This window comes from Pan paniscus, chromosome 1 (genome assembly GCF_029289425.2).
Source record: "Pan paniscus chromosome 1, NHGRI_mPanPan1-v2.0_pri, whole genome shotgun sequence".
NCBI lineage: Eukaryota > Metazoa > Chordata > Mammalia > Primates > Hominidae > Pan > Pan paniscus.
The window spans coordinates 2,300,329-2,320,962 of NC_073249.2; the positions used below are offsets into that span (position 1 = coordinate 2,300,329).

At 43.1% G+C, this 20,634-nt stretch overlaps 1 protein-coding gene across 1 annotated transcript in view; it reads left to right on the plus strand.

Annotated features, from left to right (window-relative positions):
- The window catches only part of LOC129394312 (kinesin-like protein KIF28P), a 102,475-nt gene that overhangs the window by 77,952 nt on the left and 3,889 nt on the right, over positions 1–20,634 (plus strand). The window contains 3 exon segments of the mRNA XM_063596438.1: positions 15,143–15,254; positions 18,045–18,174; positions 19,907–20,006. Of these exon segments, the coding sequence (XP_063452508.1) occupies positions 15,143–15,254; positions 18,045–18,174; positions 19,907–20,006 (342 nt within the window).

The window sequence follows — 20,634 nt, forward strand, 5'->3', positions numbered from 1 at the left end:
AATGCACCAATCAGCACCCTGTGTCTAGCTCAAGGTTTGTAAACGCACCAATCAGTGCTCTGTGTCCAGCTCAAGGTTTGTAAATGCACCAATCAGTGCTCTGTGTCTAGCTAATCTAGTGGGGACTTGGAGAACTTTTGTGTCTAGCTAAAGAATTGTAAATGCACCAGTCAGTGCTCTGTGTCTAGCTTAAGGTTTGCAAACACACCAGTCAGCACCCTGTCAAAATGGACCAATCAGCTCTCTGAAAAATGGGCCAATCAGCTCTCTGTAAAATGGACCAATGAGCAGGATGTGGGTGGGGTCAGATAAGGGAATAAAAGCAGGCTGCGTGAGCCATCAGCAGCAACCTGGCGGGTCCCATTGCATTCGGTGGAGGCTTTGTTTTTTTGTTCTTCAAGATAAATCTTGCTGCTGCTGACTCTTTGGGTCTGTGTCCTCTTTAAGAGGTGTAACACTCACCATGAAGGTCTGCAGCTTCACTCCTGAAGCTGATGAGACCAGGAACCCACCAGAAGGAAGAAACTCCGGACACATCTGAAGGAACAAACTCTGGACACACCATCTTTAAGAACTGTAACACTCACCCGGGGCGGGGGTTGGGGGGGGGTCCATGGCTTCATTCTTGAAGTCAGTGAGACCAAGAACCCACCGATTCCAGACACAACAAGACTGATAGAACAGACTCTGTGACAATAAAATCTCACTAGTACCCCTAAAGTTTTCAGTCTACTTTACAAGGACTTTAAAAATGTGGGCTCATAATTCTGACAATAGGACTTATAATGATCTTACAGTCCAGTATATAATTAAATACACGCCATGCTAAGACAGTGTGCAGGAGCGCTAATGTGTTCATGCTGTGCCCCTGAAGTGTCCAACTGGGCAGCCATACGTGCTTGCAGATTACTGCCAGGCAGTTGTATTCCTCAAATCCTGACTCTTACCCCAACTGTGCCCCTTGCTGGCAGGAAAAAGCTAGAGTGGTTTTCACCCAATTCACACTGTATTAGTTCTCACCTCAGGGTTGGGGTTTGATTAAGTCCAAGGTGGGCTAAAACCACTCCACTTTACAAAATTACTCAGCACATTCAACATCAATCATTAAGTCAGTTGTATGACCTGCTTTGTCATAATTATTTAATGTCTGTTGCCTCAAAATCATGTAGACCCTGTTACAAGATTATAATTCCCCACAACTTAACCATTATAAAACATTAAATTTTCCCTTTGAGGTAATCCTTCAAGTCCTGCATACTAATAAAACTACTGACTCAGCTGATCTGAAAAATCCCGCCGACACCAGCTGATCTCAAGCACCCTACTGACTTCAGCTGGTCCAAAACCCCCCCTCCCAAGAAGCTGACTCACTAAAGAATGCAGTTTCCATGTGCTAACAGTTTCATCTCCCTCACCCCCACAAATCAACGACCCCAATTCTCCAGCCACTCACCTTCCATAATCCCCTTAAAAACTGCAGCCTAAAACTCTTTGAAAAACTGGATCTGAAAATCTACCCCTATCTCCTTGCCCAACGCTCTGCAGTAATTAAACTTTCTCTGCTACACCACTGCTGTCTGCATAATTGGCCTATTACTACACAGCAGACATACCTGTTTATCCTACAACAATAATACAATAAGTCTTCACTCAATGTTGTCAACAGTTTCTTGGAAACTGCAACTTTAAGTGAAATAATGACTCACAAAACCACTTTTACCACAGGCTAACTGATGTAAATAAGAGTTAAGTTACTGTGGCATTTTTCTGGTCACAAAATCATCACCATGCTTATAAATAAAAACCAAAACACTTTTACTGTTGAGCATTGAAATAAATGTAGGCTATACATACATTTAAGAAAGATTAATAAAAACAAGTAAGATAATTACTTACTTGTGTATTCCAGTTCGGGATGGCGGGTGGGTGGAGCCTGTCCTGGCTGCTCAGGGTACACTGAGACCATGTAGATACACCAATTCCAGGTGAGTTATGAAGCTTAGGTATGGGCACAGCTTTTGGATGTGAGAGGAAACCAGAGGACCTCGAGAAAACCCAGATAAACATGGGGAGAACACACACACTCAACACAGTGGCCCTGGCCAAGAATCATTTCTTTTCTTCGTGAATGCTATAATGAAACAGTGTTAAACAAAATGGCATTATTCAAGGACCTGCTATATAAGTTGAGAACACCTATGCCCAGGTGAGGGCTAGAGCCAGACAATGGTGGCCTGGTGAGTATATTTGAATAGAGCAATGTTTCTAGGGGTGCAGAGGCAGACATCCTTTGATAGAAGCCCAAGAGAGGTTTTAGAATTTCCGAAAACCATTTTTCTCTTTCAGGTGCCTGGCTGTTACTTTGGAAAAGACTTCGTTTACTAATACTGATTTGTTAAAAATCTGCCTAGAAGATCTGAAGTTAAGATTTTGGACTCTTTATTCTTTTTGGATCAACCCTTTCCTTGAAGGCAGTTGTATTAGTCAGGGTTCTCTAGAGGGACAGAACTAATAGGAGATATATATATATATATATCCTATAGGATCTGTCATATGGCTGATAGGATATATATATCCTATAGGATATATATATATATTTATATATATATAAAACTCATATATATATACACACACATATATATGTGTGTGTATATATATATATGAGTTTTAAGCATTAACTCACATGATTACAGGGTCCCACAATAGGCCATCTGCAAGCTGAGGAGCAAGGAGCCTGTCCGAGTCCCAAAACTGAAGAACTAGGAGTTTGATGTTTGAGGGCAGGAAGCATCTAGCACTGGAGAAAGATGTAGTCTGGGAGGCTAGGCCAGTCACACCTTTTCACGTTTTTCTGCCTGAAAAGGGTGGATTGCCTTCCCCAGCCCACTGACTCAAATGTTAGTTTCCTTTGGCAACACCCTCACAGACATACCCAGGAAACTTTGCATCCTTCAAACCAATCAAGTTGACACTCAGTATTAACCACCAGAGCAGTATTTGTCACAACCTACAGTTTTGTGGACAGGGTTTGGTCAGGACTGGGGAGGAATGGTGATGGTGATAGAGAAAGCAATGGACTGAAAGACACAAGGAACATAGCAACCTCTTACCCTCTCAAGAGCTTAGCCTCCGACATGAGTGTGATGCCACTGTCTATTTAAAATACTATTGACTCTAATAATGTCATCAGTGGTCTTGTGTATTGCTGTGCACTCTCATCTTCAGCATAGCTGGATACACATTTATTTTCCCTCAACCTCTTTTTCTTCACATGCTCCTACTTTTTGATTGTCTTCCACTTTTAGGTTGATTGTGCTTTGAGGCAGCCACAGCACCTCCTAACATGTGAGATTAGCCCGAGGCTGAGTAAGAAACTGTGTTCAAGCCACTTGTTGGCTTATTAGAAGATGAACTGGATGTTGCTATAGTCTTTCGCTGGCAGCTTACAGTGCAGGCAGTGAGGTTTATGGAGCATGTCATTAGGGCCAGGTTGAGGTGTGAGCTGGAACTCCAGAAAGACAGGGAGAGCCTTGTTGGGGTCACTAATTCCTTCCTGCCTTAGTGATGCTCTAGACATGCATTATGAGGAATAGTGGAGGTCATCAGGGAGGATTAAAGTGGGAAATAAGTGATGAAAAGGAGAAATGACAGTTATCATATAGTCAGAGATCTGTCATATGGTTGGAGTTTATTATTCTGCAGTCTACACAAGTTCTCTCTTTTTTTGGCTCATGTACATTGAAAAGAATCTTCAAAAGCTATATACCCCTTGCATATTTGTAGTTTGTTCTCTAAACAATTTTCTCATAAGTTTAATAGTTCAAATGATGTAATTTCCCACTTTTGCCAGATTATCTCTGTTTAAAAAAATTTTTTTATCAAAACCTTATAGTGTAGATTTTATCATTCACCTTTTGGAAAATGTAAGCCATATAATCCAATTGGCAAAGCCAGTCCTCATGGTCAAACTGATCAGCTAAATTACATTTGCTTTATGTTGAAGAAATATCTGAACTAATTTTCCAGTTCAAAGACATGTGTTTTTATCATGGCCGCTTCACCTTTGAATTCTAATTCATAAATGGACTGATGGATGGATGAATGGATAAATGAATGGATGGATGAATGAATAGATGATTAAGATAGATAAATAGATGAATGAATGGAAGATGGATGGACGGATGGATAGATGGATGGATGAATGGATGATGGATGGATGGGTGGATGGATGGTTGGGTGGATGAATGGCTGATGGATGGATGGGTGGATGGATGGATGGATGAATGGCTGATGGATGGATGGGTGGATGGGTGGATGGGTGGATGGGTGGATGGATGGATGGATGGGTGCATGGATGGGTGGATGGATGATGGATAGATGGATGGAAACTTAGCATAAGTTGGTTCTCTAGATGAAATAAGGCACTGCCCTCTTCAATATTTCTTAAGGACTCTCTATTTGCTCTTCTGCCACAGGACATTCTCTTAGGAACCATGCATTTTGAAACTGTCCTTTTGTTTGATGTCCAGATTTTTTTTGCATGTAGGAATAAGATTCAGGCTGGCTGAGAGACATGTGGTGTAAAATGGAAAGGCAGGTGTAAAGAAGATGTTCTTTTCAAGCAGGTCAACCTGAGATTGAGTACCTATGGCAGTTGAGGATCTTGAAAGCGACCCTTAAACTGACAATATTCTAGTACTTCCTGGAAACTCCTCATGTATTTCACGCCACCCCAGCTTGCAAAGCAGTGTCCTAGAAGAGAAGATGAGAACTGGTGGATAAAATGAAGCTATCTAAACACAAAGTGGCCTGCTTAATTTATTATGTAGGTTTTTTTTGTCATTGCAGTTATTTACACAGAATCCTGGCGGCCAGTTGTCAAGGATGCTGTAGGAGGGCCCCTTGCATTGAATATAAATTTGATTGGAGAATATTTAAAAGTTCCCTTCCAACTCAAAAATCTATGATATTCTAGAAAGGGTGGCACAATCTATGATGTGCATTGAGTGGATCTTAATCTTATTTTAGAATCCTGACAGTATAAAAGGACCTCATTATCTCTTAATAAATGTTGAGTATTTATTTTCTCTTTAATGGTCTTTATCTCTCTGTTTTTACACATTGGTTCCATCTTCTGAAGTCACCTACTGTGCTGCCACTTAGCTAACAGGAGCTGTAATCTGCTTCATAGTACACAAATTGATTTTTTTTCTTTTTTTTTTTACTTCAGAAACATGAAGGTCTTAAAGTGTATTAGAAAGTACATACAGGCTGGGTGCAGTGGTTCACGCCTGTAATATCAGCACTTTGGGAGGCCTAGGTGGGTGGATCACTTGAAGTTAGGAGTTAGAGACCAGCCTGGCCAACATGGTGAGACCCCGTCTCTACTAAAAATACAAAAATAAATTAGCGAGGCATGGTGGCACATGCCTGTAATCCAGCTACTCTGGTGGCTGAGGCAGGAGAATCACTTGAACCCGGGAAGCAGAGGTTGCAGTGAACAGAGGCCATGGCACTGCACTCCAGCCTGGGCAGCAGAGAAAGTGAGTAAAAAAACCAAAAGAAAAAAGAAAGTACATATGAAGGTGACACTTAATTCTGGGTTAAGGGACACGTTAGGGAGTTGGGGTACTGTGCACAGGTTGAAATGAGCAGAGAGAAAGCCTGGACTATTAACTCAGTTTTCCCATCTTGGCAAGGAAAGTTTGTATTAGACGTGTACTGTTTGTTTCTCTTACAATCAAAAAGGGAGTAGAATTCTGGCAAGTTTTCTATCTGGGTTTCTGTGATAGTTCTGCCCTAGCAGGTCTGAACTGGAAGCTGGTGGGGGCGTGGATTGGTGGAGTAAGGAGGGAGCTGTGCAGGGAGCCATCTTTTATCGTATCATTTCCTGAGGCCCCACAACGACTTCCTCTACTTCCAACACCTAAAGATAATGGCACTGGTTCCACAGCAAGTGTGGGAATGATTTTACACAATAGTATCTGGGAAAATATTTACTTCTGACCCACTGGCAAAGGATTGGCCTTTTTATATTGTTCTGAAGTTAACTTCAGAGGAGGTCCGTCCCTGAAAAGTCACAGCTGAAGGAACTCACTGCAGACGGTGGTTAGTATTGGTTTTCATTTGTTGTCTTTGTTAGTTTTGTTCTTCTACATTTTGGTCTGAACCGCTGTTAGCCATTTCAAGCTAACCCAGGCAGCACAATAATGTAGTCAATAACTTCTAACAGTATCCGTCCTGCAGGTGGAACTGGTTATAGCAGTCAGGTTTTTAAAGGCACTTTGTTTTGTGGAAGACAGAATAGGGGAGTTGTCACACTTAGAGACCTGTTTTTATCAGTGGGTCAAAGATTTAATAAGCTAGAATATTATCAAAATTCCATTGGTCCTATCAAACTAAATGTCAAAGAATCATCCCTCTGATATGAATATACCACATTCCACTTTCTACCTGATTTGTAGCTTCTAAGTGGCTGTTTGTATCAGAAGACAAATCACAAATTTGTCATCTCTATGAATTAATTGCTTGAAGGAGAATGGTTTGATTCAGAAAGGTAAGTTAGTTAAGATAAGGAGCGTTTAGTAAGTGTCATGACAAAAACATTGGCTGAGATTAAGCCAAATACATACACAGCCTACATGGATATTAAAAATAGTTTCCCTTAAAAAGAAAAATAAAGGACTTCTGAAAAATCGAAGTCCCATTTTTTAATGGGAAAGAACAATTGGTAATATGAATTAGGGAAAAAGTCTGATAGATACATGCGTTATAGACAGGATATTATGATGACAGACATGTCACTGAGTGAATCCAGAACATTAATAGTGGATTTTCATGTAAATATCCTAGCCCACTGCACTGTCTAGAATGAAGAGAAACTCTATAAAGAGAAGCATGATGCAATCATTTTTTTTTAAAGAATTACAAAGGAACACTAAGGTAGCGATCAAAAGATTTTAAAAACTGATGCAAGTATCATTTTTTGGGGTCAATCTTTGCTTACATGCTGATGAGCCCATCATGTTTTGGGTGTTACCAGGGGTTCAGAGCTCACGTGTGGTCTTCAGGTGCATCTTACTCATCTTTGGTCCACTGAGGTTTGCATGCTCAGCATATGGGAATCACAAGACACCCTCTGGGTCCCAATAAAAATATCCAGCCCGATGAAAGCACCTGGATTATTTTTCCTGGGGTCTGAAGGCAGTTTTTTCCTCCTTCAGAGATTTCTGATTTCTCAGATATTTCCCAGTAGCGAATTGGCAAATGATTGGTGTCAAAATAGGCAGAATAAAAACTTGGGGGTTGGAGATGTGAGTTGAAATGTCAGGAACATCTCTCACTGGCGGCCTTGCCTTCGACAACTCTCTTTCCCTTTTGTTGCAAGATTGAGTTAGTAATTCTACTCTTATAAACCACGGCTAAAATACTCTCTTCAGAAACACTGCTAAAGACAGCGAGCGTCTCTGTAATTCAAGGCTCTCATTCCAACGTGATTCTCATCATTATCCTCCATATAACTGAAATGAAAACCAATCTTTTACAGACTGTTCCTATGAAGGATCCTTCTGCCTTTTCATAACCTGTGTGCTGTTGTTTAATTCTCATGGAGAATGACAAGTTCCACTAAAATATGCACATGGCATCTCCAAGAAACAGAAGCAAGAATTAAAGTGAAGGGGTGGTCGGCAAAAAAGGCCAAGAATGACCATGATTAGACCAAGGAACTTCCACTTCCAAGCCGTAGCTGGCTGCATCCTCTTCATGACTCTGTAAGTGCTCTGGACCACAGGTCGTCTTTTCAAAAAAGTTCCCTCTCTCTATACTCTTCCAAGTCTTTTTAGGTGAGATTCAATTTCAACGAAAGATCATTCATGCTTATTGCTTAAGTTAAGTTAATTTTTAATGCTTTTAAAAAGATGCTGGATAGTTAAAAAATATATCTGACTCCTGTGACAGAAACATTTATTTCAAGGGTGAAATATCTCAGTTCAAATAAAATAATAATTTCAGAAAATATTTAAATCAATTGATTGGTCATATTTTGTAAAATTTCTTCTCTATGTAACCATTTGGATAAGGAAGCGGCAAAGCTCCCCCAAAAGCTATCTATCAACTCCCAACAAAGTACTTTTCAGTTAAAAGTCAACTCCTACTTAGTGGATATTTCCAACATTGACATATTCTTATGGTTTATGAATCTTCCATACTTTTAGCCAATGTTTCTTTCTGTAGTCAAGATTTCATATTGCATAAATGTGTGCAGCAAATTAAGGAAGACTTTAACACAATAGAAAACTTTTCTTCTTAAATCTCATGTGAGTTTTATGTAAAAATGTCTACTATGATAGAGTAGTGAGAAAAGCAGTTCCTTTTCTGGCCACCTACATTGACCTAAATGGTAAGTGTAATAGCATGAAATAGCAAAACAGAGATGGAGAGGGGATGCCCAATGTTTCAGTGAGCACAGGTTCAAATTGTAAACTGAGGATGAAGATATGAAGATGTAATGACTGGCAGAAAAAGTTGTGAGGGAGAGAAAAAAATATATATATGTGTATATACTATCTCTCTCTTTCTCTCCATATGTAGCTGTATTTATAGCTAGCTCTCTCTCTCTCTCTCTCTCTTGCATTCCTCCTTGTTCTTTCTTGCACTAAAGACCAAAGAGGCAATGGTTGGTTTCTATGGGTCAGCTTAAGAAGCAGTAAAAGAATCATGAAGTGACCAGGCATGCCATTCAAAAAAATGTCATTTCTCGCCCAGAGTAACTTCTTTGTACCTTCACTTCCAGCAATTTTAAAGTCAGTGTAATAAAATATGAAGCTTGTTTTTCTTTTTTCCAGTGGGAAAATATTTTCTGTGGAGTCTAAAAGAAACAAAAATACACCTGAAAAGAAAAAAAGGTAAGCATTCCTTACAAAAGAGAAAATTTCCCTTCCATGTTATGTGTCTACAGACAAATATTTTTCTTCACATGCACTTTTGGAGTAAGGACTATATGCGTAGCTATAGTTTACACCTGCTTATACTCAGGAAGTATTTGGATTTTGATGGTATGATGATATAAAGAAAGTTCTTTTGCATGTGAAAAAGAAAGGGAAGACAAGGCAAACAGCAGTCTGTTCAGCATTATCCTTTCAATGAATTCTACCCTTTTATACAATAAAAAGCTGTGGCTGTATTATAGGCCCTGGGTTAAATAAAAGCAAACCACATTCTTTTTTCAATAATAGTTTTATTTACTTATTTCACTGTTAACTTGGGGATAATATTCACCACAAAGTTGCAGGCATCATTTTATAGTACAGACTACAGACGATTGACTTTTTCAAGATTAAAAATGAACATGGTTTGTGACACACCTGAAATGCCTACTGAGGAAGTGCTGGCCACGAGGTAATAAAAAAAGGTAAAATTCAGTGCCTTTGGCAAAGATGTGGACACTGTTTTAGATGCGAGTATGATACATGCCCTTTGCTTACAAAGCAAATATACACCCATCTGTTTTTGGACTGCGGTTTCTCTATCCACCAGAGAGCATCTTTAAATGATTCACAGACATTTCCCTGAGAGCTTCCTGCCAAGAGAAATCAGCATGCTGATTCACCATCGTGGAAGCCCATTTTTATGTAATTATTCCTCAAGCCTGCACCAAACTTGGTAACAGTTCCTATATTTAAAAGAAAGAAGGGCTTTGCCCAAACTGTGGCCATCACATAGCTCTAAGCAGACGCCCAGAGGAAGTTTGAAGTGTTACATGTAGGAGGCTGGAAATGCCCATGTACTGGATGAGGAATGGCTAGAAGGGAGATCATGTGTTTGATTGCTTGCAGAACAGGATAAAGGATTGTCTCCTAATAACTTTCCACGCCAAGCAAAACTACATGCAAGGATTTTTAAGCCAAACTACAGATCTTCACTTGTACAGAAAACTATGTTTATGAACTCTCCAGGCCCTCAAGATACTTCTTTTACTAAGGCAAGTAACCAAGAAGCCTGTTCCAAAAGAATTATCCCTTCCATGAATTCTACTGTTTTATACAATAAAAAGTTTGTCTTTGTTGACCAATCCAGTAAAGTTTCTGAGTTCTAGGGATAAAAGACAGAGTTAATTTTCTTTTTCCTTTTTGGACTCTAAATTATTTGTTCACAACTTCAAATCTATTTAAAATATTTCTCCTTATTGCTCAGTGATATTTTATTAGATAAGCATCATGTTTGTGAACACTTTCCACTTCCCAGCCAAATAACTCCTGACTACAGTAGCAGCATGGGACATTGATGTGCACAGAATGTTGATAATATTTGTTATATTAATAAGGAGGTTATTAGATATTCAACATTTATTGAATATATGCAATTTGCCAGATTCTGTGTGAGCCACAGGATACAGAGTGATGAATAAGACCCAATTACTATCATCAAGGAACTCACAGAATACAGGATAAAAAGAGTTTTGAGTTTTGTATGTGAACTGCAGAACTGCTAAGCATTTTGGACTCCAAGAAAGAACAATAGTAAGCTTTTAGATTCTGGGGACAATCTTTTTAGTTGAAGCTAGGGTTGCCGGATTATAATTTGGGTGCGGGAAGTTTTACTAATGCTTCTTTGCAGTGGAGAGTATGGCCCCTTTATCTTTTACATAGAATGCAACTGAGACGTGAGCCCCTTTGATTCTCTAGATGATTTTTTGGGGTGGTCTCAGCCCAGACCAGAGTGGTAGGGTCAGAACTTTGTGTGAGTCTCTGTGGTTCTACCAGAACAAACATAGGCCTGATGTTCTAGCAACGCATTTGGATGACTTCCATATATCCAAATACACTATCCGTCTCTGCGCGAAGCTGTGAATGTGATGTGTGCCTAATAATACTAACACTTGCTCATTTCTGAGCCGTACAACAAAACACTGTGCAGTTACAAACTTACGTGGAGTATAGTCATTTTATGAACTAGATCTTCTTTTCTCATTTTTATTATCTTATCATGAGCCTCCCTTCCCAGACATTAACACTAAAGCCAGAAAAGGAAAATGGAATTCTCCAGTTCTAAAGAACACTGGGTTACCATTCTAGAAACCTTTCTCAGGTCTGCAATGTTGACTCACACATTAATGCTGGGAGAGGCTGAAGATTTAGAGTCATCAGAACAGGAGAAGAGAGTGTAACTTAAGTGTGTAGAAAGGAAGCAGTAAACTTGTCCTCGAACCTATTAAGGGCTAGAGTTGATACTGTCTAAATAAGTTTGTTGCACGTGGCATTGGAGCAAAATATTCTTTCAGAGGAGGTGCTAGAAGTAGGGTTCTTTAGGTTAAAAAAATAACTTTGGAGTGTTGTAATCTATACAGTTTCAGTTCTGTTATGAGAAATGCTATTGCAAAACCAAAGCAAACACCTGCTACCTAGAAACTCTATTTTGTGAGGTTGCCCGACCTCAGGTGCTGGGTTGGAGTGGTATTTGAAACCATACTACTCCGGGTTTGCCAACAAATTTCAAAGCTTCCTTCGTTACCTTCCAAATTTCAAGATTTTGTGGTGTTGAAATAGAGTAAGTAAATAACTTTACAGAATATAAAATCTGAAATTTTCAAACATTCACCCAATATACCATTTTACTTTCGTCACGGTAGCTGCTGACCTCAGTTTTGACCGATTTGGCATCAGAAGGCAAATTAGAGAAGCTTCGGTGTTGTTGCTTAGTTTGAGCAATGAGGATAAAACCCAGAAAGTTTAGGTTAAGTGACAAGCATTCCTAAGGACATGTAACTAAGTAGTGACCAAACTGGTCCAGAAACTTCAGGTTCCTCATCCTAAATTCATTGCTTCTTTGACTATACTGCACTATTTTCACTTGTCCTCTGAAGCTGCCAGGGGAAGATTGTGCAATTTCCTGGAATATGTCCCCATCCTTGAATCATCTCTACTCAGATAGGTACAGGACACCCTGACTGATCCCTGGAATCCTTCTCTGTGCCACTCTGGTATTAGACTTCTCCGCTGTGACAGAGCCTTGGCATCCTTCTTTCCTCCCTGAGTCAGAGCTGAAACAGCCAACTGTGCATCAGAGCTCTGTGCTCCAGTTTCTCTTTCGATACATGAAGGGGCTCCCAGCGCTCTGCAGAGCAATGAGCCCTGCACGTGGGCAACATAGGAAGCCTGACAGAGAAAACTGATATGCCTTCTAGATCTTTAGCCACAGCAGGGTCTAACGCACCTGTAACATAACAGTAAGTACTTGTGTATCTAAACGTAGAAAAGATACAGTAAAAATATGGTATTTTCATCATGGCTGTGTATACAGCCTGTCGTTGACCAACACATGGTTATGGGATGTATGACTGTATTGAAGTTTGAGTATAGACAATAACTAAAATTGTTGGGTTAGAAGGTGTATGAATACCCAATTTGGAAAGATGTTAACAAACTTTTCCAAAATAGTTGGACCAATTTACATTCCCAGCAGCAATGTATTAGATATCGGATTGATCTACATCTTTTCTAAGACTTGATGTTATCAGATTTCTTTATATTTACCAATTAAATTGGTGCAAATAAATCTTACTATGGTCTTGATATTCCTGGTTACTGACGAGTTTAAGCATCTTTATGTGTTTCTTAGCAATATATTTCCTCCTGCGATGCCTGTTACTTTTTTCTATTATTCTCTTGAGTTATTGCCTTTGTATTGACTTGTAGGCATTCTTTACGTATTTATTATTCTTTTCTCAAGTAAACGTATTGTAAGTATCTCTCCCAGTTAGTAGCTTGTCTTTCCACTTTAAGGTTTTGTTGATGAGCAGAAGTTATGATTATGGTTTATGCTTTGCATTTGTTTCCTGTTTAAGAAAATTAGAGTTAGAAAGGTAACCACCTATATTACATTAAGTTCCTATGGTCCGGAGTTGATTTCTGTGTTTGATGTAAGGTAGGCATCCTTTTCATCCTTTTTCCTTATAGATTACCAATCTTTCCAGTTTCATTTGTTGAGTAGTCCCTCCTTCCCCCAGTGGTCGTCTATATGCTTTTCGCTTTTTTTTTTTTTTTTTTTTTTTTTTGAGACAGAGTCTTGCTCTGTCACCCAGACTGGAGTGCAGTGGTGTGAACTCCATTCACTACAACCTCTGCCTTCCAGGCTCAACCGATCTTCCCACCTCGGCCTTCTGAGTAGCTGGGATTACAGCGTGCACCACCATGCCCAGCTAATTTTTGTAGCTTTTGTAGAGATGGGGTTTCACCACGTTGCCCAGGTTGATCTCGAACTCCTGGGCTCAAGTGATTCTCCCTCCTCGGCCGGCCAAAGTGCTGGGATTACAGGTGTGAGCCACTGTGCCCGGCTAATATATACTTAACTCTGTTTCTTGGCTCTTAAATCTGTGGTCAAAGTCTAAATGTAATAAATCCTCCTGGATAATACAAGACTCTTCATCCTACATATGTCATTGTTATGTGTTTCTTTCTTATGTATTTCAATTCCATTCTTCCTTCACCCAAAAGACATTATCACTGTTTTACACAGTGTTCATTCACATTTATCTTTTTTTAAATGTATTCATTCTTGTACCTCAGAGCTGCTATCCAAGATCAGTTTCCTTCTGGTTGAAGTGTATTATTCAGGGTTTCCTTTAGTGATAATCTGCTGGTGGCAATCTGTTTTTGTTAGGTTGAAATATCTTTATTTTTACCTCATTTATTTTTTTGAGACAGGGTCTCACTCTGTCACCCAAGCTGGAGTGCAGTGGTACAATCACAGCTCACTCCAGCCTCTACCTTACCAGGCTCAAGCAATCCTCTCACCTCAGCCTCCCAAGTAGCTGGGACCACAGGCGTGTTCCACCACATCCAGATAATTTTTGTATTTTTTTGTAGAGACAGGGTTTCTCCATGGTGCCCAGGCTGGTCTTGAACTCCTAAGCTCAAGCTGTGCTCCCGTCTTGGTCTCCCAAAGTGCTGGGATTACAAATGTGAGCCTCCGCAGCCAGCCGGCTCATTCTTAAAAAGACATTTTTGCTGGGTATGGAATTTTAGATGGGTAGTAGTTTCTTTCCACACAGAAAGAATTCTATTGTCAACTGGTTGTCTAACTGCTTTTTCTTGAAGATAATCTGTCTTTTTTCCCCAGCTGCTTTTAAGCTTTTCTCTTTGTTTTTGGTGTTCTCCAGTTTCACTATGTTGTTGCATCCGAGTGTAAACCTATTTCTTTTCCTCCTCTTTGGAAGCCCTTGGCCTTCATGACTTTATGGAGTAGTGATTTTTTTTTTTTTTTTTTTTTTTTTTTTTGGTGACGGAGTCCCTGCCCAGGCTGGAGTGCAATGGCACAATCTTGGCTCACTGCAACCTCCGCCTCCTGGGTTCAAAGGATTCTCCTGCCTCAGCCTCCCGAGTAGCTGGGACTACAGGTACGCACCACCATGCCTGGCTAATTTTTTTGTATTTTTAGTAGAGACGGGGTTTCATCATGTTGGCCAGGCTGGTCTTGAACTCCTGACCACAAGTGATCTGCCCACCTCAGCCTCCCGAAGTGCTGGGATTACAGGATTACAGGCTGAGCCACCGTGCCCGTCCTGTTTGTGGTTATAATTTCTCACGGGTGGGATTTCCCTGCACTCTTCCCTGCTGTCTTCAGTGCCAACACTGCTTTCTTTGTGGCCCCTGGAGCAGGGCAGGGGCTTCTCACTCACCCCTATCCTGAGGCTGTGGTCAGACGAGGTCCTAACTTTATGGGATCTTAAGGCAGCATGAGAGAGAGAGGCAAGAAAAGACCCTAAAACTACCCCCCAAACCTATCTGCACACTGCCAGGCCTGGCACCTCCTTCCTTGAATTGCAGCTCATTCTCTACACACAAACTATGGTAGCCTGCAGGCTCTTCGTGTTTTCCTCGCAGGTGTGGGTGTGTTTGTTCCTCAGACCTGGGCTTCCTTCTCTAGGTTATGGCTTCTCTAGGGTTGATTTCGGAGGAGTCAGGCCCGTGGTTAGCTAGCTTACTCCAGCATCGATGACAGAAGGCATCTCTACTATTGGATATGATCGTCAGGCTTATGGGGCCAAAGAGGGGATGTGGGAGCCATTTCCAACTCATCCCAAGGGAGGTGGATTTCTTCTTGAGGCATTCTTTTTCTGTCTTGAATCTTCTTTTTCTTTCAGTGTTCTGGCTGACGCAGCTATGGGGAAGAAGGTCTTGCACATTCCATACAGAGATTCTGTTCTGACCAAACTGCTCCAGTCAGCTCTGGGTGGGAACAGCAGAACCGCTTTGGTAAAATAGCTTTCTTACAACATTTCACACGGATTCTGCTATTATAGTTGTTGTTGTTGCTGTTGTGATTAAATTATTCCCAATACACCTGTCATATAACACAGGACTTTGCAGTGACCTAGCCTAGCAATTTTTTTTTTTTTTTTTTTTTAGACGGAGTCTTGCTGTGTCGCCCAGGCTGGAGTGCAGTGGCGCAGTCTCGGCTCACTGCAAGCTCCGCCTCCCAGGTTCAAGCGATTTTCCTGCCACAGCCTCCCGAGTAGCTGGGGCTACAGACGCATGCACCTGGCTATTTTTTTTTCTTTTTAGTAGAGACGGGTTTTCACTGTGTTGGCCAGGCTTGAACTCCTGATCTCAGATGATCCACCTGCCTCGGCCTCTCAAAGTTCTGGGATTACAGGCATGAGCCACTGCACCTGGCCTTGTTTGGTTTCCCCCTCAGGACTAACAAATGATGACCTACCATTATCTTGTAACTTCTGGTACTCTAGTACAATGTTCAAACAATGTTTCTGTATTACTAATTTTTAAATTTATTCTTTTCTGTAGTTTAAGTTCTCTACAAGGAATATATGTTACTTTTATTATCAGGAAAAAAACTAGTACCATTAAAAAAAAAAAACAACTAGCAATGTCATGTTATTCTAAGTTAGCAGTCATCCCCGGCAAGGCTGGAAATCAGTGTGACTGTGTGTTCACCCTGGAGAGCAGCTGCACCGCGTTATCTCAGCAAAGGCTCTGGAATCCCATTATCGAATGTTTGCCAAGTGGGTACAGTGTGGAATGTGTTAAAATCAGGACTCTGCTCTTCTGCTTCAGCTGCAGGGAGGGACAAAATGGGGTGAACTCTGCCCCCAGCCTGGCGCTGGCCTCCACTCTGCTGTCCTGCTTAGGAGAGAAATGCTCCCTGTCGGGACCAGTTCCATGCATTTCTCTCCAAAATCCACAGTAAAACACAACCTTACTCTTTATCACTCAATCCTGACCATTTTCAATACTTCATTTTAAAGTTTTTCTGGTTGTCAGTTACCTGTGGGCCTCAACGGGACATCTCCCCAAAAACCTGGGACACAAGAAGGCCTGTAAGATGCTCTTTGAACGTTAACCTACAACATTCATTCTAGCGGGTCTCAGCAGATGTGTGCCAAGCCACCGAGACGCCCAGACCTGCAAGACTTGACAGGGGCTGCCTGAGGGCAGTGCAGTGCTTTCACAAAGGAGCGTGCTTGGGAGAGGCCGAGGGTGGGTATCCATCATCTCAGGAACCCACAAACTTTAACAAAGGAGCAGGCTGGGGAGAGGCAGAGGGTGGCATCCATTATCTCAAGAAGCAAAGAGAACAGAGGACCTGCAAGGCCGACAGCCAAGCTCTCCAGTCTCTATGGCGCCAATCCCAGTTTTAACACAAATGTCTTACAGCCTTAATTTTTAGTGGTGATAAAAATCCACCTGAAAATATTGCCATGATGATTAAATGAGATGGCGTAACTGAACAAGCTTTAAAAGCTGTGAAGTTAGACAAATGTAAATAATTACTTCCTGGGCTCCCAGAGCTCTGGGTCCCGGGCCTCCCAGCCCACAGAGGATGTGCTGCCACATGGCAGCTGCCACAGCCACCCTCAGCCACCCTCCCCAGCCATCCTCAGTGACCTGCCCACCCAATCATCACTAAGTTTGCTTCTGAGTTGAAAACTTTTCTGAATTCTGGAACAATCAATCCAAAGTCAAGGCCAGGCACAATGGCTCATACCTGTAATCCCAACAATTTGGGAGACTGAGGTGGGCATATCCCTTGAGCCCAGGAGTTCAACGCCAGCCTGGGCAACACAGAGAGACCCTGTCTCTACAAAAAACACAAAAATTAGCCGAGTGTGGTGGTGCATGCCTGTAGTCCCAGCTACTCTGGAGGCTGAGGCAGGAGGACCACCTGAGCCCAAGAAGTCAAGGCTGCGAGCCATGATTGCTCCACCACACTCCAGCCAGGGTGACAGAGTGAGACCCTGTCTCAAAAAAATATAAGTATAAATAAAGTCAACAGCCAGACTTGAAACCATACAAGTGGCTGTCACAAAACGAGCAAGGTCTCTGTGAGACTAACATTCAACCGTCACTCAGGCCCCTGAGGGAGTCCACGGAGGACTCAGTCCCGAGGGCGGTCAGTCTCACAGCTGGCAGCACAGGTATGAGTTAGGCAGGGGTGGGTTCGAGCCCTAGTTCAGCAAGTGGCCTCAGGCATTCCTCTAAGCCACCATTTCTAAACTGTAAATTTGGAACAATATCATAAATTACAAGATGCCAAACTGCCCTGTGAATACGAGCTGCTTTAATAACAATAAACTCCTCTATAAGTAATAAAGTCTGAAAGGGCTGTTTTCACAGATCGCAGCCGTAAGTCCAGCTGACATCTGCTATGAGGAAACTCTATCAACATTAAGATATGCGGAAAGGTACGTCTGTGAATATTTATCATCCATGGTGATTCTACGTTCTAAATCTAGCAAAGTCTGTCAGTGCTCTTAGACTGCAGGGGTTGCCATTGGGAAGGGGGTCCAGGAGGAAAACAAAACGACCTGAGAGAGAGGAATGAAAGGAACTAAAACACGAGGGAAAGAATGGAGACCCGGAGCCTCAGGGCAGGGCTGTGTCACTGGGTCCTGGATGGGAGCAGAACTGGGGGCTCAGGGATGGGGGCGGCACGGATGCTGGTCCTGATGTGATTGGTTTGATCTGTCCCTGTATTTTCCTGCCGAATAGCACGGCTATTCACAGCTTTCTCCTTTTGTCACACAGGGCATGGTGCCAGGCAAGGGGATTTTTGTGCTAATGACAAATGAAGATGAGCTCTGTAAGCGACAGCTCCTCGGTCAGAGCCACTCGCTGGGCAGCCCTGCAGCCCCTGCACAGACCAGCTCTCCACACTGTGAGTTACCGCACTTCCCAGGGTCCACTCTGCACACTGCAGTCTGTGGAGGTGGCCTAATGGCCGCAGGAGTCACCAGGGAGGGAGGGGCTGTCACTGCCAGGTTCCTTCCCACCCACCTGGCTGGGAGACAGGTCCACTTGGTCAGCACTACGGGAGGCTGTCACCAAGCCGAGTTCCTGCTTCTCGGCCTCTGCAGCTCATTCCAAGTCTGCTCTCCTGAACCTTCTAAGAAAGGGAGGTGTGGGGAGAGGAGAGTCTGTGGCCATGGTAGGACCGTCCCCACATGCTGCCTACCCCTCCTTAGGTGAAGGCCGGCCTTGGGAATCCACCAGCCCAGCTCCCCACCGAGTCCGGGCAGGAGACTGGGACTGTCAGGCCTGGTTCTGGACAGCTGGAGTTGGCATGTGAGGTGAAACTTACTTGCCAGCCCTGATATGTCATTCACCAAGTCTATGGGCTTAGAGGTCAGACAGAGTCTGGCCCTAGCAGCTGTGACCACGGGCAAGAAATAGAACCTCTCCCCTATCACCTGTTACACTGAGCCAGCATTCCTCACTCACAGCGCTGGGGAGAGGACCGCAGGAGGTCATGTGTGAACTGTGCCTAGCAGAGTTCTGCCTGGTGTGTGAGTGAGGCTTGGGAACTGTGGTTACGACTGTGCCACCCAGGAGCTGCCTCCCGTTCTGGTCTTTTCTCTGGCCCTCTTCTCAGCACAGCCACACTTGCATGTTGGTGACAAATGTCTTCCTTCTCATTCCTCACTGCACAGCCTCGGTATTGTGGCACACCATGAGGCATTTTCTTCCAGCATCTGACACAAGCTCAGGTTTTATGTTTATTTTCTGAGATAGGGTGTCACCCTGTCACCCAGCTTGGGGTACAGTGGCACAATCATGGCTCATGGCATCCTCAACCTCCCAGACTCAAGTGATCCTCCCTCCTCGGCCTCCCAAAGTACCAGGATTACAGGTGTGAGCCACCATGCCCTGCCCAAGCTCAGAGCTTTAGATCGAATTTTGCCTTAAGCAGTATCCAGAACGTTTGTTTTCTCCCTGCTTATCAGATGCAAATCTGTTGCTCCCAGTTTTTACACAAGAGACCATGTGATACAGAGGAAAGAGAAAATGGTGCCCACGGCCCGTGGGACTTGTAAACTCTGATTCCATCTCCCCTGTGTAAAACGAAAGGGGTACAGTTACCAGATTTAGCAAATAAAAATACAAGGTGCTTGGTTACATTGAAATTTCAGAGAACAAGGCATGTTTTACTGTATATCCCATGCAATATTTGGGGGCATCTGTTTTCTCTGACGACATCGGAAGGAGTGACCTAGAACACCTCTGAGGCTCCTCCTAGCCCGGCGCAGGCGCAGAGCTGAGCCTCCGGACAGCCTCCAGGCCAGGAGTTAATTTCAGCAGCCACAGGGATTGGGCAGGTTCTTAGGTTAACCAAGTCAGCCCAATTGGCTGACTGTGTTCAGGTCCCAGGACACGTCAGGGGCTGAGGTCCGGCCTGGCTGAGCTGCACGTGTTTATTTGAACTGTGCAGGTGATTCAAGTCACTTTGGTCTTAATGGTTGAATGGAACCAGACCTGGTGCGGAATCTCAAGTCATCTGGGGGGGAGGGGGGTGGGGGGAGACCTGAGTGTGCCCTGGGGGTGCTGCTGCTCCAGCAAGGGGCTCCAAGCCTAAGAGTGTGTCCATCTTTGCACATGAAAGGGCTTAAAAGATCCGGAACAAAGCAGTGGTCAACACCTGGACACTGATGAGAAAGTCAAGGGCGGAGAACAGCAAGCTGCTGCCCTGATGCAGAAACTCCATAATGTCAGGTAAACCGAGTCAGGGGCCGATGCCCTGAGCAACGGGGGGGTCTGACCTGGCCGAAGCCTGGGGCCGGGGGTGGAGAGAGCACCTGGATTTGAATCTGAGGGGTGGCTGGGGCACAGTGGGGAGCACTGGGGCTTTGTCCAGGATATTGTGGTTCCATCCTTTTAAAAAAAAACTTTGAGATAAACATAGACTCACTTGCAGTTGTGAGGAACAATAGCCCTGCATTTTAAGATGGTCATCTTACTCTCATTTTTTTTTTCTTTTTTTGAGACAGAGTCTCGCTCTGTCGCCCAGGCTGGAGTGTAGTGGCACAGTCTTGGCTCACTGCAACCTCCACCTCCCAGGTTCACGCCATTCTCCTGCCTCAGCCTCCCGAGTAGCTGGGATTACAGGCGCCCGCCACCACACCTGGCTAATTTTTTGTATTTTTAGTAGAGACAGGGTTTCACCGTGTTAGCCAGGATGGTCTCGATCTTCTGACCTCGTGATCCACCCGCCTCGGCCTCCCAAAGTGCTGGGATTACAGGCCTGAGCCACCGCGCCCGGCCCTTACTCTCATTTTTATTGACATTTTATTTATTTAGTATTTGAGACAGGGTCCGCTCTGTCACCCGGGCTCGAGTGCAG